Below are 27,893 nucleotides of genomic sequence, written 5' to 3' on the forward strand. Positions count from 1 at the left end.
ATGTATATATCGATAAAATACCATTTACATATTTTCAGTGTTAGTTTCTAATTAAATGTGGGATAGTTAAAGAATTATAATACATTTATCGATTCTAGCATGATTTTACAACAATTCTCGGATCATCTTTTTTTATTCATTTTATTCCATCTATATAGAGACCGCCATGATTGCGTATTGATGATAGATTTGTTAATGTTTAATTATTTACATCTGTTCACAGCTTCTAAAATATTAAGTTATATTTGTATATTTAGTACCTATTTTTTTCCACAATGATTATGTGAATGGATACTAAATATTGGTCAACAGGTCAATGCATCAGCACAGTGTAACTGATCAGACTTTAATTATTATCTTTAATTTAAACATATTTTATTCAACAGTTGTTATCTTTCACCTGAATATATATTTTGTGAATAAGTAACTATATGATGTCTTTATTTAAGTTTAGTATTCCATAAAAGATAAAGAAATAGATAAAATCCGTATGAACCTATACATACACAACTCATTATGGACATTAATCTTGTGTAGGAAGTTGTTTGTTTCCAAAAAACTCATTCTTAAATATAATTGTAATGTGAATACGATACATTATTTTCTTGTAACAGAACATGATATTTTTGTTTGTTTAATCACAAGAACCAGGGTGGCACTTAAGCTGGTGAGTTAGCATATATATATTTATAAGAGAATGTTATCTTTTGAAAAAGGAATAGGGCATATATACGTACATTGACAATTCTTACAGTTCTGTTCGGTCAGAGAAAAGTACATGGAAATATCCTACCTTATTCTGTTGTTATTATTATGGCCTATCAAACTTCATCAGCTGGTGTGTCACAAGTTTCTTGCCATCATGAAACAAGAAAGGCCAAAAACAAAAGCATTTGCAAAAACAACACACCACATTTGTCCTTCCTTGAATAATCTTAGGTTTAGTGCTTGAAATTTTCAGTGTCATAAATTATTATTTTTTTAATTTCATAAGGATGTTTCTTTGATGGACCAACGTCTGACAAGTTAGATAGAATTATAACTTTAAAAGCCCTCATTTCTGAGGTGTCCATATTTAAAAAAAATAAATTCTACATTTAGGACAAACTATGAGCCGTCTACCTGAGCATCGTTACGTAAACAAATACTTGTTTAAAATGTGAAATAGAATTCCACTGATGAGAAATCTTTTTTTATCCCATTGCTCTACGAAATCCATTTGAAATGTGCTTTTTGTACGTAAAATGTCTTGAACGTTTGTACCCAAACAGGTATGTGCTTTTGTGCCCAGAATATTTTTGTATTACAGCTTTGTAGTTTCAAACTTACACATTGCATATTGTTTGAAAAAGTTAATGTATTACCACTTTTCTGTCAAAACACTAGATCTACAATTAACTTACGGTTTACCAATTTACTGGCTTCCACTCCAGTGACAAGAATTTATTACTTTCCTATCCCAATCAATCAATTTGAGTTGTGCCAGTGTGGACTTCACTCAAGGACCAGATACATTTAGGTTAGCCATATTATAAACTTGATGAAATGTTTTATCATAATGCTCGTTGTTTGCAATATTCTAAATTGTCCTTCTTTCAATGACAGACCAATAACAATATTCTGTTATTATTATGGCATATCAATATGTTATATCGCTCTCCGCTGCCATCGTTTTCAGAAAATAATTTCCAAATCATCGAGTGTGGAATCCTTTACGGTTTCGTATTTAGACTTACAAATTTGATGTCATGCACCGGCGGCAATCACGAATAAATATGAAACAAATAGGAGTGGAGACTGCTATCCAGATCAATAAATATTAAACAGTTGTCGAAAAATAGTAAACTATGTATTTTGTTTTGAATTTGAATCTATTTCGGATTTCTTTTCACGATAGCTTACCAACTTTTGCATTTTTTGCTTCGATGTGTCATGCGGTTTCAGAAATGATAGCTTAGTTTGTCGGTTTGTCAATGTGTCCGAAAGTTTATCGAACGAAATCACAGATTTATACATGCGGGTCAATAATTCTAGAAAAATATGTTAGATGTAACAAAATTATTGTAATAGTCTTACGGGAGCACTATGCATGTGGAGTTGTTTGTTTACCGCCGTTGCCATGATCGTACAAGTTCCATCCAATCGATGATGTTGCGATTCAGATTGTTTTTGTTTATAATTCATTACATAGACATTTGCTAATTTTTAGAAATTAAAGAACTTGAGTACTTTCCTTTCGTCAGCAAACAATAAATTAAGATCGAAAATGATAACATTATAAAGAAAATATCGGACTGCATGCCGCTCAACGTGAAGTGGCAAAAGTCAACAATGGCCGTTTCTGGTAGTTGTGTGCCGTGAAGTTTGGCCGAAACTTTTAAAACTCGCGATGTTTTGTTTTTGAGGTAAATACACTACTCAAAGTTTTGATATTGAGCAAGCTGAGTATTTGTTCATGTCATACGTAATTTAAATGTTACGCAAAGCCCCCTTGGTAAATAGATATGGCGAGTTTTGTTTGTGGGTGTACTTATGCTATTCGCCCGTCGAACTGGTTCGACAGCTGCATCACTGCTAGTGACACACTCTGTCGAGTTAGTTCGACAGTAGCGTTGTGAGCTTTAAATATATATGTATTCATATAGGACTTGGTTTTAACTGACTAGAATGGCTGCCCTGGTTGTATCGCCGAAATCTTCCTGGACAATTGTTGGCCATAAAACCAAATACCTACAAAATGTTCATGAATATATTTATCACCTGAACGAAAATCAACTACATTAAACTTAATAACATTTGAAATTATTTATGTATTAACTATTTGATGTTTTCATTTCAGAAGCATTGATTAATCCCCCAAATCGTCCAGGGAAAATGTTGGCGTTAAAACCAATTTCATACCATATGTACCATTTCATATATGAATATATATTATGTATATATATTAAAAACTTTTCGTAGATTTTCACAGCTGAACGAAGATCAAATACATTAAACTTAATAACATTATAAATTGAATTCCAGTGCTATTTGATATTTTCATTTCATAAGCATTAATTAACTGAGGTGAATGTGAAAATATACACAAAGGAATAGGTAATGCACACCCTAACATATTTCATGATTGTTTGGTCCCAATATTTGTAACAGTCATGAAAGATATAATTACGGGAAGAATTTTGTTTGCTCGAGATGATGTAATCAGTCATGCGTGACGAAAGCTCACGTGCCATGCATGATATGCCCGTGCAGCATGCTACACTCGAGTATCTCTAAAAGCAGTATATCCAAACGTTAAAATTGCTTTCTTAAGCTCGGTTTTAAACAGCTATTCCATGACATTGTGTGACCATGGCACGAAGGCGGTTATCAAACGCAACAAGATGGCAAATCGGCATGCATAACGCAGGAATGTCTTTTGAAGCCATTGATCGGAATTTCGGGTATCATCACACTGTCGTAAGCTGTTTAGTCGAGAAACATGCTCAGACCGGTGATGTATAGGACCGTCCAAGTTCCGGAAGACCACCTGTGATGACACATCGCGAAGACAAGGACCTTCTTCGTCTCATACGCCGAGAACCTTTTTTAACAAGTACTCGTCTGAAACAGCTGTGGTTGCCCAATCGTCATTTCAGCACCAGAACCACCATCAACCGGCTGAAAGCAGCAGGACTGAGGGCTTGACGAGTCATAAGGCATCCCTTGTTGAGAGATCACCACAAAGCTCCTCGTTTATCATGGTGTATTGCGCGACAGAATTGAAATCTGAGAACTTCCAGACGGATCCATTGGTCACACGAAAGTCGCTTTCTGTCCCACGTCATCGATGGAAAAACGAGAGTTTGGGGGCATCAGAACACGGCCTCCAGCCCAGGAACATTAAACCGATGTTGCATACGGCGGGGACTCGGTAATGGTTTGGAAGTGTATCTCTCATGATTGCAGATTTGGTCATCCTAAGGGGCAACTTAACAGGGGCTCAGTACATCCGGGACGTTTTGAGGCCAGACGTCGTTCCTCATTTTGACAACCACCCTCTTGCTACTCGACCTCAGTACAAGATTTACGCCAATTGGGAGCAGCATTGCATCGGGAGTGGTTGTTGTCGATCCATCAACAGATCCAACGTATGACTGGAGGCATGAATACGTAAGGTGGAATGCGTCATCCGGACACGTGGCGGTTATACCCGCTACTGATCTGTTTCACGTGTCATGTTTAGTAGAGACTTTAAGGAACATTTTCACATGAAACATCAAACGTTACTCGTTTACTTAATCCTGCAGCTCCATACTTTTTTTAGGTATTGTTCATCGCCCAGCTCCTGAGGTCAGTCAACCCATGCCATGATTTTTGCCATTTGTCATGGTTCAGAAATAGGGATGTGTCTAGCTTTTTTCTTTGTGTATATATAAATCAGAATGTCTTGAGTCTTCTTGAAATAAGACAATGGATCGAAGTGTGGTACGAGGACTGGTCAAAACGTTCTAAGCCTAACAAACAAAACCAACAATTGTGAAAGTGTTTTTAATCTCCCTGCTTTTCAATACACTTTTGGAATATTGCTGAATGCGGCGTTAAACAACAAACAAACAAACAATACACTTCTGACCCGTGACGATCCGGGATAGAATAGGTCTTCAGCAACCCATGTTTTCCGTAAAGGGCGATTATGCTTGTCGTAAGAGGCGACTAACGGGATCGGGTGGTCAGGGTCGCTGACTTGGTTGATGCATGTCATCGTATCCCAATTGCGTGGATCGATTGTCTGGTCCAGACTCGATTATTTGCAGACCGCCGTCATATAGCTGGAATATTGCTGTGTTTAGCGTTAAACAACAAACAAACAAACAAACAATACACTTCTCATATCGATAGTAAAGCTTTTCAATTCCAGTCAGGAAGAAGTTTTCCGATTCGGAAGCTACCCTGAAACACCCATTCACGGCTGCTTTGAAGTCATCATTGTCTTCATAGCGCTTTCCACGGAGGTGATCTTTTAGTTTAGGAAACAAGTGGAAATCACTAGGTGCGCCAGGTCTGGCGAGTATGAAAAGTTCTTCGAGCCCACATTGTCGTACAGCAGCCTTTGCAAGTCGAGAGGTGTGAGAAGAGGCATTGTCATGAAATAGTAGAACTCCATTCCTCGCGGCTGCAGGCGATGCAGCAAATCAGCATAGTATACATACCTGTGATTAGATGGAATCGTGATATATGCTTCCAAATTGGGTTGAAGAAGGGAAGCTTGAACTGCTTGTGTTGGTTTGGAGTCAGGCGTCCTGTGGTACAAAGTCACTGGAACCCTCTTATAGCTGAAAGAATCGAAGGTCGTAGTCATTAAATTATTTTGCCCACCCATCCCGAACTTCACCAATAGCAGAGAGGCCCTTGCTTTGCCATTGTTGCAGGTTTTCATGCCATGTGTTTTCTCAATCATCAACACAGCTCTCCGCTTTATTCATAAACTATAGTTGACGCGAATCATATATCGTTACTCGGGGGTAGATGTAGCCAAAAGTTGTTTCCAATCCAAGGTTCAACTGTTCACTTTACGTACGTTTATGTCGAAGACAGTGGTCTTCAGTAAAAATGACAAAAACCCTTTCTGTGTTCACAAGAAACCTCTGTTAAAAGCAGATTTTATCGTGTGTTTATGAATGACTATCAAATAGTGATGATACCAAGTGTTCGTATCCTGCCCGTGAGGTGAGCGTATCCTGCCCAAACGGTTGGTCCCATCGCAAACACACGCAAATACATGTCAGTTGTTCACTTGAAATAAACATGGGAGCATTTGGCAGCCGTCTGTGAAATCTGCTACTTCTTTTAAGAAGCGTCATTCAGATACAAATGGACAACAGATGATTCAGGATTACACTTTGTAATTCCTTCGGCAGAAGGGAATATTGCAGGCGTCGAGGTGAGAAACACAGAAATGGGCAATATGGCCTTGTCATGGCACTTCTGCACAACACTAGGATGTGGGTCAAATGGACGAAAAAGGTATAAGGCTTGCAGTTATGGCATAGAATAATTGAGATAATTGTTAATATTTTACAACAGTCGTTTGAACTAAACCACTTCATCAGCTGATACCATTCAACGACTGAAATTCTGGAACCATCACAGTCATTTAATCTACCTGTTGAATGAATAATTGAAAATGTAACCGTTTTCACAAAGTCGACAGCACTCAACTGAAGCTGTTTCCAATCAGTAACAACATACTGGTGAGAATGCTGTATTGCACTTTATGCTTTGTGGTATTTTAGGAATAATTGGAATAAATAAATATCACGCTTTTATTAACAAAGTGTAGTAATGTTATAATTATTGTGTAAGTAAATGCTTTGGACTGGGGATCAAGCATCGTGAATACATGAGAAGCAACAAAGGTTGCTAGAATTACCGTTACTCTCATTTCCGTTTGAATTATAGTATGGTATCAGATTTACATGTTTCTGATTGCATTTGTTTCAGCTAGTAAATAAGGTAGTTCCTTTGTTCGGTACTTGTCTCAGAGGACCTACATCTGGAAGAGTGGCGGCTTGTTCCCATTATAATGTATGTAGGCATCCCTGGCTCACCTTCGGACCAATGTCTGGATGCTGACAATAAAACAGGAAGTATTCGGCACATAGCACCAGTCAAGTAAAAGAAATGTCTGGACAATGTCAATCCAGTATCGCACTGACTCTGGCGGTAGTGACGTCCAAAAAGAGTCAACTTGTCAGCCTTTGTGGTTTAAAGTTCGATAACGTAATTGTTTAAGTGTTACGTTCCTTCTCAATAACGAATTAAAAGATAATAAAAGCAACAAAATTCCATTCAATAATTATAAGTTAAAGTGACAAAACCCTTTCCATATTATTAAGAAATATTTGCCAAAAGCAGAGTCGATTGTACGATTCCGACCATATCATGAGCATGTGTTTTTGAAACACTATCACATAGTGATGATTGCGAAATGATGAGCGAAAATGTAAGAGTATTATTCCCCATCGGTGGCACCCATAATAAACACATGCAAAGGCAAGTCAATTGTTCGTCTGAAAAAAACGGGAACATATGGTGTAAGTCAAAATAGGGAACTGCATCGGACATCCTTTTGGTAATTGATGCGTCAAATTTGGAAATGTCCTCCACATGTCGAACACAAAACATTTAAAGCTTTACTAAGGCACAGAATGTTGTAAAGGTTACTGTTACACTTTAAAATATTGGCAGAAAGAGCTTGCTCGATTGTACCTCATAAATGTGCTGTAAGCATTTAGCTTCGCATTTAGTTAATGACGAGTGAGTGCGTTTGGTTTAACGCCGCTTTTAACAGTATTCCAGTTATATCGCGGCGTGTCAGCCTAATGTGGGAGGAAAGCCCGAAGTGATGCAGGTCTTAGACGTTTACCACTTCGGTGAAACCCACGAGCACGGGTATGATGCTGACAAACTTAGAAACATAATCGGGGTGAACCGGGAACCGAGTTTTCTGGCGTGTCCAAGGGACGCAACTCTGCACAGCGAATCGCGGCGCCTTAGGCGACTGGGCCACCCGTGCCCACGAGTTCATGATGACCCCAATAAACATGTCAAATGTAGCCTGTTGGTTTTACCACCTGTCCATCTGATATTGATATGTACACCAGTGAAGAGCTTAGAGCCATAAGGGCCAATGTCATGTGGAGTCTGTTTTGAGAAAAGTGATGAAAACACATAATATTATGCATGTTAATGAACTTTCTTTTCACCGATTAATTCCTAGACGTTAACGCATTCTGACAGCAGAGATATAAATGTTGTTATAAAAAACATTCAAAAAAGGAAATAAACTTGTTTTTACTTTGTGTGAGGATGGAAAGGGCCAATCTCTGTATTTTGGCCCTTTTTTACCCTGGGGCATTTGAATGAGATTTACCATGTGAGATTGATAAATTATAAGTTCAAACACATGCTATTGAAGTACTTTTAAATGATTTAAACTAATTCCAACTTTATTGAAATAGTTGAAATATGATAAGGTTCCAAACTTTCAAAATCTCTCTCAGACAACCAGTCTCAACCACACATGGAAATGAGAGCTAAAAGGGCCAAAATCTAACAAAGTGACTTTGGCCCTTTTGAAACTTGACTTTGGCCCTTTTATAGAATTTCAAGTAGCTATATTTCAATTAAAACATACAATATTTTTTCTACAGGTAGACAAGAACTGTTATTTATGCAATAATATGCAAAAAGGGCCAGAGTGCATTTTGGCCCCTTTCATTTCTAAGCTCTTCACCTGTATTACACTTGTTCTGACAGTACTTGTCCAGTGCAAGTGGAATCAGTTTTGTATCTTCCAGAAATTTTCACCAATCAGCCAATACATCTCTCCAGTAAAGGTTAGTTAAGTTTTTATTGTTTTCAATATTAGCCCATCATACGAATGTATGTTCAGTGGAAATATGCTAGGGTTATTACGGCTTTTGTTTTGAAGATGTTCTTTTTAATAGACAATTTTAGAGGATTGATATAAGACCTAACCACTATCATTCTCAGTCCGCCTTCCTCATGTTTCCTAATTAATATTGTTTGTTTTATCTTATGCCGTTCATCATTCCAAAGCTAAAAAATATTTTGTTCAAATCATGAAAAAAATCACTTTGTAAGAGAGAGAAATATAGGGACTAAAGTTGAAATGGCCATGGTTTTAGGTCTTTGAATGGTATTTAGAAGTGATACACATAAGGAAGAGAATTTATTGATGTCAACTTCTTTATTATGAGGAACACATTTCTGAGTCTCAGATTACCGCACTTATGTAGACGGGCATGAGTGTGGGTGTGCATAAGTGTATAGTGCCAGCCCACTGACATACCATGCTGCAGTTAAACATGAATACCCCACTCAGCCACAGTATACTGACTCCGAGTCCACCAGTCCTTGCTTTACCCTCTTAATGCCAAGGGCCAGGCAGGGTAACAACAAGTGCCATAATTTAACTTCTTTTGGTCATCGATCATCCCCCGACCTTCTGCTCGACCATGGAGCTTGTTCCCAGGGGTAAGAAGGGAATGGTCTCTCTGCAGCTCTTACATTACTCATGGTACTTTTAAATGTCCTCTGGCGACTGCTAGTCTGGCATAATATCCATTCCCCTTGTGTGCAAGATTGACCAGATAGGTGTTCTCTGTGTATTTTAGAGGTTGGACTACTAGAAGTCAGAAGTCAAGAGCTCATATGAAATACTACCAGGCTCTTCCGTGCATCATCTAGAAATGTGTTGTGAATATATCGGTCAGGCAACATAAATACATCTGAGGACCTAATGTGTGTAATTCTCATCCATCATCCTACAATAAATGGAACTGAACAACAAACCTGACTTAAGTTCTGAACAAGCTACATCATTTCCGGAACCAAGATGTGGTAAGAATCAGTTGCTGGGATAGAAGGGCATTACACCTCCGATATCTCCGGTAACATTACAACAAACACAACCTGTATTATGTAAATGTTTTATTACCAGTAACAAGTCAGTTGATATACAGGCATATTCTGTGTATTAGCACTTGCAATTAGTTCCTACAATCACAAGCATGGTCTGTATATATCATGAACATGGACTACATGCAATACGGATATGACCGGCACGCCTCGTAAAATATAATCGTATTTCGTAAGTTATTGCATACTATTGGAAATAGCACCAGTGGTCTTAATTTGAATCACAATATTAACAGAAACAGGAGTTTAAAGAGATTCAAAACTCAATCTTTGAAATGATAGAATAGGAATGTAGTATTCATTTAAAAAAATGAATTCATTATTTCAGTTATCTTTGAAACAATAAATGGTCCCCTGATATTTCATTTGCAACAGGTTTGAACACTCAGCTAGCTCAGTGGCAGTATAGCGGTAATGCCAAACTTGGAATCCTTACTTCATGGAAGCTCGCTACATTTTTGTAGAACGTGACTCGTAAAATGGACGGCAAGTGAGTTCTGAACACACTGATTGCTAAATCTTTAAAACAATAATCAAAAATGACTTCTTATAAAGGAAAAGGTAGAGAGCAAAGGCAGATAGATTTGCATGTTGATCATACGTCTACACACTAGCCATGGGGGAAGGCACTGTTTGTCCTGGGTGCTGGGACAGGAATATCACAGGTAGTATCTAGCTGGCACAACCTTGCTCTATTATGCTCAATGGACATTCACATCCTGGACTGTCAGCTGTAATACTAATAGCACTTTGTGAAGGATAGAGCCAACATGCTTCTCTATTACGTGGACACAACAATTAGTAGCCTACATACTCAAATCCCATTGTTCGACATGGTTTCTGTATTTCTGGAATGGTTGAAATTTGACAAAAGCTTTTAAAATGTTTCAGCCACACAACAGATGGAATGAGATAACTAACATTTTTATGATCAAAAGGAATGTTTCCATCTTTGAGTTATGATAACATAATACATGTAATTGTATCAAAATGATAAATGACAATGGTAAAACAGTGGCTGTTTATGAAATGCAAATTGTTAACAACATGATCAATGATTCAAAAACATTACTCACAACTTCAATAAAATTTAATTATTTCATAAACATTTCATAAAAACACTATGCATCAAACTTAACTATTTACTAATAAATCATTAACGTTGACAACATACAAAGCTGGAAGAAATAGATATTGGAAGAAGCAATATACCACATAATATACAGACTGATTCCATGGTAACAACAGCATTTCCGCGATGACTACAATCACAACCAATATGTCATGATATAAACAAGACCAGCAAACTAGTCCTTCATGAAAATGACTTAAAGATGATGATCATTTCTTCTAAACTAAAAAAGAAGAATTCATTGGAGTTCTAATAGAGTGAAATATTTGACAAAAATCAATCTCTTTCACTTCGGCTTTGGCATGCTTCTCTGACAGGAAAATGAGATGTATAAAGACAGAAGGAAGAAGTCAGGACCAGTTTGCTGGTGTCTGGTGATGTTCTTGTACAGAAACCGTCATGGCTGGTATAAAATAATTAGAACTCTGATACACATTAAATAATATATAACAGACTATGTATAAATATCTATATGTAAACATAGAAACCTACATCCTACTGGACCGCGGACAGATCTAACAGAGACAAGAATCGAAGACAATCTTGTCTTCTGGAGTATCCAGAATATATATATACACATTAGTCTACTAATCTAAAGGTTGTACTCGGCTCATTCTGTGGCCTTCCAAAGGTTCAACACCATTCTGCACCCAAGAATTAATCCTCTCAGCAAGTGACAACCCCTACATACAATTATATAAAAAACACAATAGTGTTGTATTTGTTCCCGGCAGATGCACTGAATGTAGTACTCTTCAAATTCTGAGACATTTCCAAATCGGACATTTATGCCTCTGCTGTTTTGGACCTCTCCTGTGGGACTTGTTATAGCATTAACAAAGACTAGGTCTTCTTGGGTTACTGCCTCACTCTGAATCCATTTCAGTGTTCTAATACATTCCTTAACCTGGTAGTATTGCCACTGTAGCATGCATTACGAATCTGTAACATTTCTATGCATATAACAGATACTTTGTATTCCAATACAAATTATGACAGAACCTGAATTGCCATCACACCAATATAGGAAGTATGACAGGGTGAGGGTACACTGTTGAGTGTGGGATACCATTATAGAGAACTTGAGGTTTGCTTTTCCCCAAGAAATTACACCCGGTCTTTCTTCAGGTCTTTATGTTCTTTGTGGTCCTTGTCTTTCTTCTTCTTCAGGAAGCCAAACACACCGTGACTCTTCCTCTTCTCCTTCTCTGAGTGACTGTCGTCAAGGTGACCAGCTGGCTCAGACATCGGACGTCCACTTGCGGCTCCCGGGTGTTTTGTCCGGTACTAGAAGACAGAGTAAGAGAAGTCAGAATGGCAAAATGGGTCAATGAAAACTGAAAGTCTACTAGAGAGTCTGAAGGCTTATTTGATTCTATATGACCTTATTCTGCCAAAATACACCATCAACTTGACTGAGGATCTAGGTACTGTTGATCTATGGAACTGTAGATCTAGGTACTGTGGACCTGTCAACTCCTATTGATTCACTACCACACTGCATCAAGATCCTCGTTGGTGATACGGGCCCACTCAAGGCAAGATATAGGACATCACATGGTACATTAACATTTTTAAGTCATAAATATACAGTCTTTTGGCCCCCCAGCCTTCATCTGGCACTGTAAGTGGTTAATAAGGCCTACAAGTATTATGCAAACTTTATTGACAGCAATAACACCCTAAGTAAATGGTGAGGATAGATGCAACTCACATGGACTTCATCCTCATCATGGTCTGAAAAGAGAAATAGGAAACTTCTATAAAAACCCACACACAACATCACAAGGGACACATTATATAGGCTTCATCAAAAACAAGATTTGAAATTAACAATACCCCGCTAGTTAAGGGCTAGTACAAATTCCCCAATTTTCCAATTGTTTTAACATTAACAAGGGCGTTTTGTCTTTACCCAGGCTAGAAAAGCTTCTTAGTTAGGTTCTAACCTTGCAAAAAGGATCTATTTCTTAACTATTCCCAATGCAAGTTTCTATAATGTATCAGTGAAACATATTCTTTAATAGTAATTATTCAATTTCATTAAAATCAGATCTTAGTTCGCGCTATCATTAAACAAAGATCTGAGGACATCCCATTACGGGTCACGTCAGAATGACCTTTCATCCGACCAATCAAGGCATAGCTTACCGGATCGTGAAAGTGACAGTCGGAATGTGTTTTCTAGTCATGCAACCTCAAAAACGTTAACACACGGTATTCCGAACAGTTACCGCCTGCAGGACTGATTCCGTCAATATTATCTGTCTGTCTCTCGCTTCCATGGGATAAACATTTGAGCGGAGGAGGCATTGCACAGTACGTGGAAAGCACCATCATACAATCTCAACCATATATTAAACATTCTGGAATGTTCGTTTGTTCAGTTTTCAAAATTTTAATCGAGAACTGTGTCAACATATTTTTCCAGCATAGTCTGAAATGGAAGTTGCCAGGTTGAAACGAGTGCCGTAAAGCTCTAGAAAGCTGCTTTCTAATTGGCTGATGTCGACTTCTTGTTAGTCATCCTAGTAGTCGGTCAAAGTTCACGAAAGTTGTTCTGACGTGACCCGAAATGGGATGTCCTCAGATCTTTGTTTAGCGGCAGCAAGAACTTAGATCTGATTTTAATGAGATTGGTATTTATTTGACTTGATCTTTTACTACTCAAAAAAGTGAAGGGCCACTTGATTCTTTCATATAACTGTAGTTAATCTGTCATAAATGTTCTTGTTTTATCCCCTTAATGCCGAGCGCCAGGTAGGCTAACAACAGGTCCTGATATGTGAACCAGTAGACTGGATCTCAAGCATGGGTTGACTCCCTTAGCAAAACTCACCATGTCCGTCATGATTGCCATTTGATCCCATCGGGGCATACACTCCACCAGCAACATAAGATCGGTCTTCATCTGACAAGATACAATCAGGACATTTAGATAGATGCATAACCAAAACATCTGATGTTTGTTTGTTTGTTGTTTAACGCTGCACTCAGCAATATTCCAGCTACATGTATAGGATCGGGTGGTCAGGCTCTCTGACTTGGTTGATGCATGTCATTGTATCCGATGCTCATGATGTTGGCTGTCCATAAATAATCAAGACTGGTCCAGACAATCCAGTGACTGACATAATGAGCATCAATCTACACAAATGGGATACAATGACATGCGTCAACCAAGTGAGCGAGTCTGACCACCCGATCCTGGTAGTCGCCTCTTACAACAAGCATGGGTTGCTGAAGATCAGTTCTAATCAAGGGCATCAAGGTAAAACTTCTAAAGAAAGACCCAACATACTTTGATACTGTCAACTGTTATATAAGGCATAAGCTACTGACAATTTGGGTAAAGTTTATATAAGTGCTTTTATTTACAAAGTTCTCATAATGACATTTATCATGTACTTCTGTGAATTTAATTACATCATCCTATTCATCCAAGTCCATGTTTGCAGAGAGGCCTTTTAGCGTCAACATTTTGCAAGAGTTCTGGCAGGAAGGTCCAACATGGACCAGGCTACCTACCTGATCTGTTGCTGGCCCCACTCCCGGTCCGAACATGTGTCATGAACTCTTCTCCTAGTTCAGAACCAGAGGAAGCTTCGATGACTGCCGACATTCGCTTGTGGTCACCACTGCCATTATCGTCCACACGGCTTTGTTTGGGGGGCGGACTTTGCTCTCGGTGCGGACTCTCTGACCCTGTGTAGGGGGTGAACTGATCGGATGGCTCCAGGGCTATCACAAACAAACAGCCAGAATTTAGTACAGGAGTTTTATGTGTTATGTATCATTTTGTGAATCAGTGGACATGTTTGTCTTAAAACATTGAAAACATTTGCTCATCAAAACATGATTATATGAACAGAAAAAAATGAATTTTTAACTTAAACTTTCAAACAAGAGCAACACAAGCTACAAGTGTGGTCCAAAATGCACACATGAAAAGCTTAATGGCAAGGCGTTATTTAGTGGACAACATTACAGGTCACAATGCATAATCATTTCTACAAACTCTGAAAGACACCTGGAATAAGTTGATGCAAGTCGAATCATGGATTACAAAGTTACCTTTACAAAGTTGGAAGCTTTCATTAACTAGCAACATGTAAACAGATCAACTCAAACAGAAGCACCGGGAAGACATTTAGAAATACAATTTATTTCCAAGCTGTTAAAATTTATTGTTCCATTGGCATTGTAGAAAACTTTTTGTCTTAAACATTTGCAAATTAATGCAAACAAGTTGCTAGGAATAGGCAATGCAGTTTCTGAGATACTTCAAAAGTTAACATAGTTTGAAGCTTGTAGAATTTATTATTTCTTGCTGCATAAATCTATAATTCTTATGTATGTTTACAGATTTATTGAATCCATGATTGTGACTTGCTGACACCGTCACCCTCATTCACAATATCTCAAACCAAATACGCAAGTCATGCAAACAAAGAGAACCAGTTCAATAAACTGAAAATAAATATCTGTTACATTGAAACTTGATAAATGCTTTCTAAACATGCTAAATATCAACAACCATGTATAATCATCAAATAAATATTCACTTAGGCCAAAACTACTGGTAATCATTTACATGTCTGGCATTGTGGTCTACCTCCAGCTTTCAGCAAAGCATTAAGCTAAAATACTAACAAGAGGAGTGAAAATGCAACTCAAAAGTATCAAAATAAAAAGAGTTCTAAATATGAGATGAGACGATACTGATTGGCAGAGGGGTTGTCAGGGATATGGCTATTGTCTTAAAATGACACAGGGAATGCCAGGCCTACTGATATGGCTATTTTCTCTTACAGACAAAGGCGATGCCAGGCCTACTGATATGCCTATTTTCTCTTACAGACAAAGGTGATGCCAGGCCTACTGATATGGCTATTTTCTCATACAGTGAGTGAGTTGGTTTTTATGCCGCTTTTAACAGTATTCCAGTTATATCATGGCGTGTCAGCTTAATGTGTGAGGAAAGCCCAAAGTGATGCAGGTCTTAGATGTTTACCACTTCGGTGAAACCCACCAGCATGGGTATGGTGCTGACAAACCTAGAAACATAATCGGGGTGAACCGGGATTTGAACCCACAATCATAGGTTTCTGGCATGCCTAAGGGATGCAACTCTTCACAGTGCCTTGGACAACAGGGCCACCCGTGCCCCCCTTTACATACAGATAGAGGAGATGCCAGGCCCTACGAATATGGCTATTTTCTAATACAGAAGGGGGATGCCAGCCCTATGGATATGGTCTTACTGCAGTCAGTATTTAGAAAACATGACATAAGCCTCTGCCAATAAGCATGGTCCATCTGAGTTGAAATAAAACAAAATAAAAACAAGCAACACATAGAACTAGGGATCACTGTGAGAAGGTCCTGGTGGATTGTGTATACAAGCAGAGGGGATCACTGGGCCAATCAGCCAAAATGGGAAAATAAAACCTAAAAGCACAACTCAACAAATCACTTTTTGTCAAAAACACCAACCACTGCAACAGCATGCAAACAAACAAGTGAAGAATAGGGATGTGGTATTTAGATTTGTACTGAGAACATCAGTGAAATCCTTAACGAGGATGAACCAAGTGGTTTCTACCTAGCCCACAGCCACAACGGTAGGGGGTGATGATGGTGTTTGGAGGAAGGTGAGGGCAACATGGAAGGTGGTGTTGTCATGTGATAGGTCATGTGATAGGTCATGTGATCTGGCAGCACACATGAAAACAAAGACGTAGAAAGCTGTTGCCAGTTGCTGTGTTAGGAAAGAACAGGAGACTGAATGACCCCTCCCAGTGTCTAATTCTAGTGCCCAACGTCACATAGCAAGCCAAACTCAGCATCCATAATGCCCGAACGCATGTATGCAACAAATAATTGTTTCACCTTGTTCACTATTCTCATCCATTTCTGTAGCACTTATATGTGTAATTTCCAGAGAGTCAAACATTGGGGGCTCCTCTGGAATGTGGAACAAAGGGAAGTAGTTCATTGGAAAACAGCACCAATAGCTGCCTTACCATCCAATAGAAGACTCGGAATGACATTTTGCAACAATGCTATTTCTATCAGTTATTATTAGTTACTGACAGAAGTGACAACAAATGTTAAGTGTCATATTCTAATACTACACTTTATAACATCGCCGTTTCACTTAGAATTAGTCTATTACAATAGTACAACTATTTTCAATAAGTTTAAATATCTAAGACTTGAAACTATAAATTGAGCTCTTAAACACTTCTAAAAATGAGTTGAAGAGACTATATGTTCAGAGTTATTTGTGCCTGAGGAAAACAAACACTGTGATTTATTAATGAGAACACTAAATTACGGGTACACTCACTAGGGGGCAGGCCTGAAAACATAAGGTGTCATCAAAGTAACAATATGTATCACGGAAGTAGTATTCACTATCTATATATGATGAGTGACCTCAATAGCCTCATCTCTACAACCTGAAATATATTCAGTATCAGTGATTCTGTAATATGTCATACAGAACTTAGGGCACAAAAAGGCACAATTCATCAGTAATATATTCCCTCCTTAACTGCAATATCAGCAAAATATACAATTCAATAACACCAAAGTTTATGTACATATTGTCATCTAACAGCCCTTCATATTACCTGTGAACCCTTTAACCCTCCGCAGCTTCTTTCTTAAAAAAACATGTGTCCCATATCTCAAACATCAATACATAATCTCGATTAGAACCGTTCAACCCTCGACAACTGTTTCCCCAACAACTATGTTTACCACATCTCAAACATCAATACATAATCTCAATTAGAACCGTTCAATCCCTTGCAACTGTTTCCCCAACAACTAAGTGTACCATATCTCAAACATCAATACATGATCTTAATTAGAACTTTCAACCCTCGACAACTGCTTCCCTAACAACTATGTGAACCACATCTCAAACATCAATACATAATCTCGATTAGAACCGTTCAACCCTTGGCAACTGCTTCCCGAACAACTATGTGTACCACATCTCGAACATCAATACATAATCTCAATTAGAACTGTTCAACCCTCGGCAACTGCTTCCCTAACAAAAGTCAGTACCTGCATAATGTGAGATCTTGCCCAACCATGAGGTCATCTCCTCCGTGCTGGTCGTCTCCAGCAGGAACTCGGAGCCGTCATGGAGGTGCAGACGCAACACGTTCTTCTTCTTGGTGTAGTCGGCAGCCACCTCACACTCCGCCTTGTGGATGTTCAGGGGAGGAGCTGCTGCCTGGCTCTCACTGTAGGCTGGAGACCAACACAGGCAGTCAGTCAGTGCCATACCAAAGCTTTACAGAGATACATTTCAACATGATAACACTTTAAAATGAAGGAAACCAAAAGTTATGGTCTAAGACATTACTGTCCACACAATCCTACCTTCCTTATCCTTGAAGAAACACAACAGCTGTCCAAATAGCACCGTGTAAAAGTTTTTCCAGGACCTAATTGTTGCCTTTTTCCCTCCACTCTGCAGCTCCTGCTTTCGGTCCACGTAGCCTTGCAGCTCTGCCGGGGGCAGGTCAGCTGGGAGCTTGTACTTATCCTTAAAGCTTCGTGTCCGCCGCCGGATGTTGAAACTAGGAGTTCTCTTTGACTTCCTCTCATCCTTCACCTGCTCAGGCCTCTTCTGCTTGGGACTGAGAGGAGGGGACATTGTGAGGGCCTCCTTCTTGGTGAATGTGGGCGAGGACGGAGCCTCTCCTTCCGCCTCTTCCGAGTGATGCTCCGAGTTACGCCGCATGGCCTCAGGGGGAGGAGCCATGGGCAGACTCGGTGCACTTACCTCCTCACCACCATCTGCTTCATCCTGGCAGACACGGTTCAATGCATCGTTCAGTTTCTGTTCCAAGTTGTCGCTGCCATGATCTGAATCAATGGATGTTGAGAACTTTGTTGTCTCTCCCTGCTTAAACTCCATTGCCTTCTGTAGAGACACTGGAGACAGGGGTTGATCACCTCTCTGTTTGAAGCTGATAGCACGACGCACATCATTTCTTTTAACATTGTCTGGTTTTGTCACATTCTTGATGCTCTGAGACCGACCAATGAGATTCTTTACAGTTGATCTATCCAGCTTTTCGTCCCTAGTAATACAAAAGCAAATTTATAACAAGTGCAAAAATATTATCAACAAAAGTATCACATCAAAAGTAGATCAGGGGGTCAAAGTAATACTCTAAGGTTTGATACAAAGAGGTCGGGGAAAATATTTGCCTTCATCCATTGATAATCAGTTCCACTTCACAAAGCGATCTCAGCACTAAGAAGGTTGTGCTTTAATACTAAGATCGCTGTGTACCTGGTGTTACCACTTCATCTACTATAACCAGTACCTGACCCCATCTACAGCATACTCGGGACTGGGTAAAGTTGGGACCGCCTCTTGTGGTCTAGTGGTAGAGCATCCGCCCAGAGAGCAGAAGGTCAGGGGTTCGATACAAGGCAGTGACATACCAAAAGACATTACAAGATGGTACTTGTTACCCTGTTGCGCGCTGCAGTAAGGTGATAAAACAAGGACTGGTCGGTTCAGAGTCAGTATACTGTGTCTGAGTGGGGTATTCATGTTTAACTGTGGCATAGTATCTCAGTGGGCTAGTACTATAAAATTGGAATTAGTCCAGATTAGTACAAGCCACTGCACATGCACACACAACCTCACACACACATGCATGCATGTCGCTATGTCAGTGCAATACTCTTGAACACAAAGTAAAATGCCACGTCGCCATGACGGTTGAGTGAGTGAGTGAGTGAGTATGATTTTACACTGTTTTTAGCAATAGTCCAGTATTATCACAGTTGGGGGGACACAAGAAATGGGCTTCACACATTGTACCAATGTCCGCTCCATGACGGGTGGTTGAGTGGTTGAGTGAGTGGTTGAGTGAGTGGTTGAGTGAGTGAGTGGTTGAGCGAGTGAGTGGTTGAGCGAGTGAGTGGTTGAATGAGTGAGTGGTTGAGTGAGTGAGTGGTTGAGTGAGTGAGTGAGTGAATGAGTGAGTGATTAAGTTGGGTTTAAAGCCGCTCTATACAGTATTCCAGTAATATCACCGCATGTCAGTTTAATGAGGGAGGAAAGCCTGAAGTGATGCAGGTCTTAGACGTTTACCACTTCAGTGAAACCCACGAGAATGGGTATGGTGCTGACAAACCTATAAACATAAGGGACGCCATTTCACACTGTAAATTGCAACACCTTAGTTGAGACAGCACCATTAAACAACATCAACTATCATCAAATGTGATTTGGTTTGTTGTTTTACGCCACACTCAGCAATAGTCCAGCTATATGACGGCAGTCTGTAAATAATCGAGTCTGGATCAGACAATCCAGTGATTGATATCATGAGCATCTATCCACGCAATTGGGATCAATGACATGCTTCAACCAAGTCAGCGAGCCTGAACACCCGATCCCGTTAGTCGCCCTTTACGACAAGCATAGTCACCTTTTACGGCAAGCATGGGTTGCTGAAGACCACATCAAATGTTAAGTCAACTTACTTTCCATCATCGTCTTCATCTTCATCTTCGCGCTGGCGACGCAGCAACACTTCCCGATTACGTCTCTGTTCTTCTTCCCGTCGTCGCTCCTGAAGTAGGTCATAGATATTGTCTCAGTTCAAGTGACAACACACAGAATCACCACACCACCTCACACATTCAACAAAGCAAAAAACACACAAAAAACATTTATGAAATATTTTACGATCATTAATCCAAGTTATGATTTACAGGAGTAAATGTGTACCAAAAGTTATAGTTTTCAGGTTCTGTTGCTGTATTCTAACATCACATCATAACAGCATATTAATCACATCAAAGATGGTGATTCCACACAACATACCTACCTGCAAACATAATTCTTCAAAATACATGCCTCTATTCCATCATAAAATGATTCAGAACTTGTTAAACATTTCCATGTTACTGTTATTTCTTTTTCATATACCAAAAGATCATGTCGTCTCTGTCACCAAATTATAAATCAAAACTTTTACCTCTGTTTTGTTAGTTTCCATGGTAACTCCATTACCAGGAGATGACAAACAAAATTAATTTCAAAGCAAGCTCTAGTTGCACATAGAAGCAAAAGACCAAAAATATTGAAATGAAAGAATGAAACAAATCTAGAATGAATCACACCACATGACATGGACAAAGTGATCATGTGACTGATCATGTGACTGACAAAACAAATTTCACCTGTGATAAAGGAGGTCAAGAAAAAAGATGAGACTTTAAGCAAAGTGAACTATCAAACAATCATTTTTGCAATTGAGCATGAACACACACAAATTAGCACACAATAATTACAAGAAGGAAAAAAACATCTCGTGAAGAACCCCTCCCCCTGCCCCACGTGAACAAACTGACTATTAATGTCTGTGTCATATGTGCTGCATAAACATCACATGCCTACATAGAAGCTGGTAGCATCTCTTATGTATGTGTTAACAAATATTAGGATAGATATATCCATTATTTAACAATTAAAAGATTAAATGATTATTAATCTCCTTGACATACTGCAAAAAAACTGATTGAATAACAATAAACTTCACCTATGGGATGATGAAAAACAACCCTGATACAGAACACGGCGGAACTATAGAAAATAATATGGGTATATGTTGTGAAATATGTAACAAGCATTTTACACGACAGAAAACGATCACTTATAGGCAACAGATGGAAATAACACCACCATCTCTTAACCTACATTGTAACTGGATATGCAGGACAGGTTCTGCTGGGTGAGAGAATTGGTGCTAGAAGTACCCAGCAACAAAATCGTTTAACTGGGCCTACATCAGCCACTGGTTAAAAGTACGAGAGTCAACCCCTAACATTAATCCTCCTCCAGTCAAAGCTGGTCTTCCTATGCAGTCAGTGTTCAATGTATGTATATTCCATTGTGGCCAACAAATCCTGTATGTTAGGATACCTCTAACCACATCCTGAGTAGCCGGGCATGGATGCCTCAGAGCATAATGTACAAACGTGTGTCTCACATATCAGTTCAAATACATTTTCTTCCATTAGAAATGCTGTGGAAAACTTGTTTTGTTGTTTATCACTGCACTCAGCAACATTCCAGCTATAAAGCAGTTGCCTATAAATAATCTAGTCCAGACCAGTGATTGATATTGTATGCAACGGTCAACACCAACGGGGCACTAGGACACGCAATCAGTCAAGTAACCGAGCCTCACACCTGATCCATTTGGTTGTCTCTTACGACCAGCATAGGTTGCTTGGGACCAATTTTAATCCGGAATCCCCACAGGGAACCTTGTATGTATTATCATAGATTGTTCTTAGTTATCACAAGTCTCACAAAATAACTGCATCACTTTTCAGCCATGAAGAGTGAATTTGATTTTACGCCATTCATAGCTATCATCTAGCCCTTATCTCGACTTGTACCCATGTTCGGAGTCAAATCATTCAGCATGAGAAGATAGAGCCTTAAACCACTGGATACTTCACCAAATGTACTCGAGCTACCTTGGCTGGCTCCATCAAGTGACATGTTTATGAACCAACCTGACAGGTATCATTCAGCCTGACAGAAAAGTTACCAGCCACGGGCAGGTGGGAAGGCAGTTATTTCGGAGACTGCAGGTATCATTCCCAACTGTTTTCTAGAGTGATCATTTTTCACGTGTTCCCCCTGACCACCCACTGTCTAGACATGAACATATAGAACCCCAAAGAGGAGAGAATTAAATGGGAGGCATGCAGTTAGTGAGACACATAGGAACGAGCATATACTACCAATCAACATTAGCACGTCAAAATAACATACAGCTCTCTGTGTCTGCAAAAGAAAGGGTCACCATGTCTTAGGCATGACCTTTGCCCATACAAGCACTGACATGCATAGTTACACAATACATCATACAGTCATAGCCAAACATGCCCGAATCCATGAACAATAGGGCGGGGACGATACACCAACTGTGAGACCTTACACGCATCATGATACCTTGTTCACGATCCACTACGTATCACGATACTTGCATGTGCTCTTATCTGTGGTGCATAGCCATCTTTTTCAGAGACAGGATGGCCACACTGACACACTGACTATTTCTGCAGCTGGCAGTGTCAAGTATTTTTAAATTTTTTTGTTTTCACTACTAATTTTCACTTTTAATTAGTATTTGGTGTAATAGTTATTAAAGCAAACCTCGAATGCAGCTGTGATTGAAGTTAAAAATGCATCAAGATGCATCAGTGTATCGTCCCACTACTAATGAACAGACGGGTTAGTCCTTTATTTACTGAGTGAGTGAGTGGGTAGAGTTTACTGTACTTTCCAGCAGTATATCTGCAAGGTGTACCTGCATGGTGCTGACGTGATGAACAACGCTTTAACCACAAGAACAGTACAACTCTGGTGCGACTCGGCGCACCCTATCCCAGTGTTAATCAGTGCATGCCTCACATAGGAACAATTACAACAGATTTCTTCTATGTATTTTCGCGACACGTTTATAACATGCACCACAATGAGAAAGACACGTTAGACTCTTAATCCTGTCCTTGACTTTATACAAGGAGTGACAGAAATGGGCAGATTAGTGGAAGAGTGCATGAACTCTCTACATGTGCTGGTGCTGTAATGGCCGACTATGTTAGGAGAATCTACCATCACCTAGTTAGTACAAAATATCTACATCCAATAATACATAAATCAGGTTCAACCATCATAATCCTTGGTTGCGTTTTACACAGTTTCAACATCAGATGCTTACAGAAAGGGAAGTTAGTGTGCAGGGGTTGTCTAGGTAATGGGGTTTGTAAAATAAGCCACTGTAAAAGCTGAAAAGGCCCTCCCCAGTGGAACCCATTGATATTCTCTCACTAGGAAAAAGACATTCCCTTTCCCAAAAGCTTGCTGTATGAAAATAAAGAAGCAAGCCCCTCCACTACATATAAAGCTACTAATGACGTCATGTAGCATTATTTTAAACATAAAAAGACATTTCACAATCATTAAACTTTCAGAATTTCTCTCAAATTTACAAAGATGGATCTAAAAATAATTTACTGACTGAATATACATTTGGAGAAGGCACAGAAATATTTCCCTGAAGATTACCAATTTAGAGTGCCTTTCCCAGCCTTGACCTTATCAGTACCCTTCATGTATCAAGACCAGATCATAAATCTTTCCTGGTTCAGCCTGAATCTCCAATGACCTTGACCTCCACTGACCTCAAGTATCCTGTCCTGCTCTTTCCGGCGGAGTTCATCGAGCCTGTCCTTCTCTCTGCGAGCCTCATCGGCCACCATCAGCTGCTGTTCCATCAGCCTCTGTTTGGCAAATGCTTTCTCAATCTGTAAGCAGACAATGGGGTAAGTTGTGGCAAATTATAGTCAAAGCCAGCACTTAATTACTATGCATCATAATCAATATTATCCTAAACTAGAAGGATTATATCTGCATTTGATTAACTTGATGTCACAACATCACATCTCTATTAATCTTCTCAAATTAAGAGAATGTCGGAGCTACTTATCATTCCTTGTACTGAATCAGCCGGATCAATTTTAAACAATTGGTGACACGACCTTCAGCAGAAAATAGAGTGAGTGTTGTTTGATGCCACAGCCAGCCCTATCACAACAGCCTGTGAATAATAAGAGTCTGATCCATGCAGCAAGAAGTTTGTGTATGTTGTGGGTGCATGCAGGAAAGTCTACGGTCGTCACCTCAGTGCCACGCATCAGAGCCATGAACTTCTCCTCCTGGGCATCGACAGTCTTCTCGAAGTCCGCATGGCGTCTCAGGAGCTCCTCCACTGCTGGTATGGAGCTGCCATAGTTCTTCTCCCGCAGCAGTGGTTCCCGCAGGTTCATCCAGGCGTCCAGCTGCTCCATCTCGTGGCGAAGACGCTGCAGATACATTCAACCAATCAGCATCGGGCTATTACATTTTTTGTTGAACTGCTTTTTTTCCATAATGGCTACCTAGATTACAAAGCTGCTGCCAAGATCAAGCCTCTGAGATCTACTTCGGGATTTAGGGAGGAATAACATTATTCAGAATTTATTACACACAACGACTGGAATGAAGTACTCTCATTAGCTGCTTGGTGAACTGGATTTTATCCATCTCATCAGGTTAGGAAGAACTTGTAATGGTTACTTACTTTAGAAAACTCTTGCATGCTGCAAGGTGGGCAGTTACAATAGAAAGCAAATCACAACATAGGTTGCACAGGACACATACCTGAGCTTCCAGGTTTTGCTCATGCAACAGCTGCCTGTGTTCAAGGGTACGCATCAAACCGTCATGAGATTCTTTCAACTGATTGATCTTCTCCTGGATCTGAAAACATCATGGAAACATCAACCATTCGATTCATGACAGAATTATTACCAGCTTAGCAGGATAGAAGTAACCTTTTCTAAGAGCAACTTGGTATTACAATCAACCACATACCTCATCAGACAAGAAGTGTCCTTTTCCAATGAGATGTTTGCCCGTCTGCTCGAACTTGACGAAGGCTTCCTCCTGACTGTCCACCTCGGCCTTGTGCTCCTTGTAGCGGGCCACCATGGCCTCAGCGGATGGAAGGTCCCGTGCTAGCTCGTCCGCTGTGAGGATGGCCATCATCTCGCTGATCCAAGCCCTGTGAAGAGTAGTGAGTGAGTGAGTGAGTGAGTGAGTATGGTTTTACGTCACTTAAACTAACCAATATTCCAGCAATATCACGGCAGGGGAGACCAGAAATGGGCTTCACACAATGTACCAATGTGGGAAATCGGACCTGGGTCTTCAGCATGATAATGAACGCCCTAACCACTAGGCTATCCTACCAGCTCCCTGTGAAGAGTAACAATGTTAAAACTGATCAACTTCATACTGACTGACAGTCAATGGACACAACTCACTTCAACAAGACTAACATCTAAACATAATGTTTTTGTCACACTTGACATACAAGAGAGAGATCATTCTGCTACATGTAAACAATCTAGTCTCGATAAGAGGTGGGCTAAAATGGGGTTTGACATCATGTTTAAGAGTATTGAACTAATATAGTGATGTGTGTTCCTGGATGCTTGGACCAGACCCGGAATGATGCTGTTTTATAATGCTTGCCGACTGAGATACCATGCTGTAGTTTTTCATGGATACCCTACCTAGATACAGTATACTGACCTATCCCCTTAACACATAGTGCCAGACAGGGAAGTAACAAGTACCATCTTTTAAAGATGCTTGGTTTGAAGCATGTGGGTATTGATCCACTGACATTCGTCTCACAGTCTCAACTAGACAAACCAGAATTTGAACATGATGAAATCATGAGCAATGCTCCAATCAGTCTGGTGATACAGTATCAGTAAGGTCAGAGAATGCAATGCCTTGTGGGGGCTAGTGGCGACCAAGCCCCAGACTCCCCTGGGGTACCGACAGTACAGGTACTGATACTCACGTGAGTTCCCTGTAGTCGTTGAAGTACATCTGCAGCTGTTGAGCCTGCTGCAGCTTCTCCTTCCTCAGGGTCGACTTCTCCACCAGGTAGTTCCAGGCCTGAACCATCTCCTCATGCTTGGCAGCAACATGCTCCTGTGCATCAGGGTAATGGGCAAGAAGGTTCTCGGCCTCCTTCGTAATCGTCTCCACTTGCTCACTAATGGCGGCCAAGTCTCTCTGTATATAAAGGTTTTGTGGTGAGACGATGGATGAGGCAAAAAGCATCCTCAATGTTTCTTTCTACTGGACTGAACTATTCAATTTGCTTAGACTATTTCTTCAACCATAACTCTCAGTTTTCAATGCCTATAGTATCAGTAAAAATATTTGAAAGGAGGGGACCGATTTGTAGATTAAAAATTTATCCACCACCAAGTAAACATCTGCTGCATGGCTGTACAAGCAGGATGGCAGCAATATGGGCTTCACATCGATGTCCCTTAGGGGAATGAAACCCCAGGTAGGTGTGGTTAGCAAACACCAAGACCACAGGGCTACCCAACACATCCGGAATCAGAACACTATAGAAACAAACACACACTTGTCTCTTGGTTCATCAGAGAAGGGCTGCATTTCTGGACTCACCTCCAGACCATCATGGCGACTTAGAAGAGCCTGGACACTCTCAAGGTCATGGCCATAGTCGTCACTGCTGACCACAGTGTCCTTCTCCTGTATCCACTCCAGCGTGTCGTCAGCGTCGCGACCGTACATGTGCACCTCCTTCGCTCCACTCAGGGCCTGGGGACATCACAAAATACAGAGTCAGGACAGGCATGACAATGATGTTTTACTTCAAACGTGAAGGTGTTAAGTCAACAAGATCTTTATACACTCCCTAAATGAATGGATCACATCACATCTATGCCGAATTTAATACTTGCAGGATGCCCCCACCTCTAACAAGACTTAAATTCTATCAGCAGTTAGGATACCCAACATTAGACATGCCAAAACAGGCCAGCAGGCTAGTGCCAGAAAATATATCTTCATAAAATAAAATGTTATATATCAATCCAACAAGAGCATACTTTCTCTTCAAAATGAATCAAGTACAAACACCTGTGGTATTTAACCCTCATTACGTAATGTGTTGATCATAAGCAATGAATATCTCTATAAAGCTCTTTGAGAAGGTGGGGTCAGGATCTTGGACCCTACTGCAGCGGTATATCAAGGCTTCACGGTGTAGAATTTGGAACAAGCCAGAAAAAGATTTGTGATCTGACACCCTATGGTGACTTACCTCCCTCCGGGCATCAGCAAGGTCTTTCAGATCGGACCAGATTTGCCGGATTTCCTCCACCCGTGCCTTGATCTTGTCCGACTCGAAATGATTGCTTGATATCATGTTCTGTGCCATGGCTATTACTGAGTTGATCCGTTCCTCATTTGATGTCAGTTCATGTACAAAGTCCTCAAACCGTTGTTGCAATACCTTCAAAAACAGAATATTCATGGTCACCATCACATGTATATACCTAGTGTCTTTAATGTATACGATGCATATCCACCCAAAACGCTGTAATTGCTTTAGAAGATCCCACCAACCTCGATATGTTCAAGGTCCTGGCCATAGTCCTCAGACGCTGCAACCACACACTTGTCTGAGATCCAGCTGGACACCTCGTTGGCCTCGTGGTAGAACTCAAACAGCTTCTTGCTGTCGATGAGCTTGTCCCGTCTCTGATTGACAAGGTCCTGGAGGCGGCTATGCTGCTGTTCAATGTCCGACTGGAGACGAAA

General features: G+C 40.1%; 1 protein-coding gene across 6 annotated transcripts in view; it reads right to left on the reverse strand.

The window, feature by feature from the left end:
• Positions 1–9,496: 9,496 nt before the first annotated feature.
• Positions 9,497–27,893, reverse strand: part of LOC139442032 (spectrin beta chain, non-erythrocytic 5-like) — a 154,955-nt gene continuing 136,558 nt past the window's right edge. For 3 of the 6 annotated variants that reach the window (XM_071222794.1, XM_071222796.1, XM_071222795.1), the window contains exons 68-84: positions 27,699–27,881; positions 27,394–27,585; positions 26,733–26,888; positions 26,107–26,324; positions 25,107–25,296; positions 24,894–24,992; positions 24,374–24,556; positions 23,876–23,998; positions 20,153–20,241; positions 18,023–18,729; positions 17,702–17,890; positions 16,971–16,982; positions 16,511–16,585; positions 14,147–14,359; positions 13,458–13,529; positions 12,333–12,355; positions 9,497–11,905 (exon numbers count right to left, since the gene is read on the reverse strand). In XM_071222794.1, coding sequence (XP_071078895.1) covers positions 11,726–11,905; positions 12,333–12,355; positions 13,458–13,529; positions 14,147–14,359; positions 16,511–16,585; positions 16,971–16,982; positions 17,702–17,890; positions 18,023–18,729; positions 20,153–20,241; positions 23,876–23,998; positions 24,374–24,556; positions 24,894–24,992; positions 25,107–25,296; positions 26,107–26,324; positions 26,733–26,888; positions 27,394–27,585; positions 27,699–27,881 — 2,904 coding nt within the window. In that variant the 3' untranslated portion in view covers positions 9,497–11,725. The remainder of the gene's footprint in view (positions 11,906–12,332; positions 12,356–13,457; positions 13,530–14,146; positions 14,360–16,510; positions 16,586–16,970; positions 16,983–17,701; positions 17,891–18,022; positions 18,730–20,152; positions 20,242–23,875; positions 23,999–24,373; positions 24,557–24,893; positions 24,993–25,106; positions 25,297–26,106; positions 26,325–26,732; positions 26,889–27,393; positions 27,586–27,698; positions 27,882–27,893) is intronic. The other 3 variants (XM_071222797.1, XM_071222798.1, XM_071222799.1) reach the window with 3 other exon arrangements.

The sequence above is a fragment of the Haliotis cracherodii genome, unplaced genomic scaffold (genome assembly GCF_022045235.1).
Source record: "Haliotis cracherodii isolate W230 unplaced genomic scaffold, xgHalCrac1.p SCAF_5, whole genome shotgun sequence".
In the NCBI taxonomy this organism is placed as follows: domain Eukaryota; kingdom Metazoa; phylum Mollusca; class Gastropoda; order Lepetellida; family Haliotidae; genus Haliotis; species Haliotis cracherodii.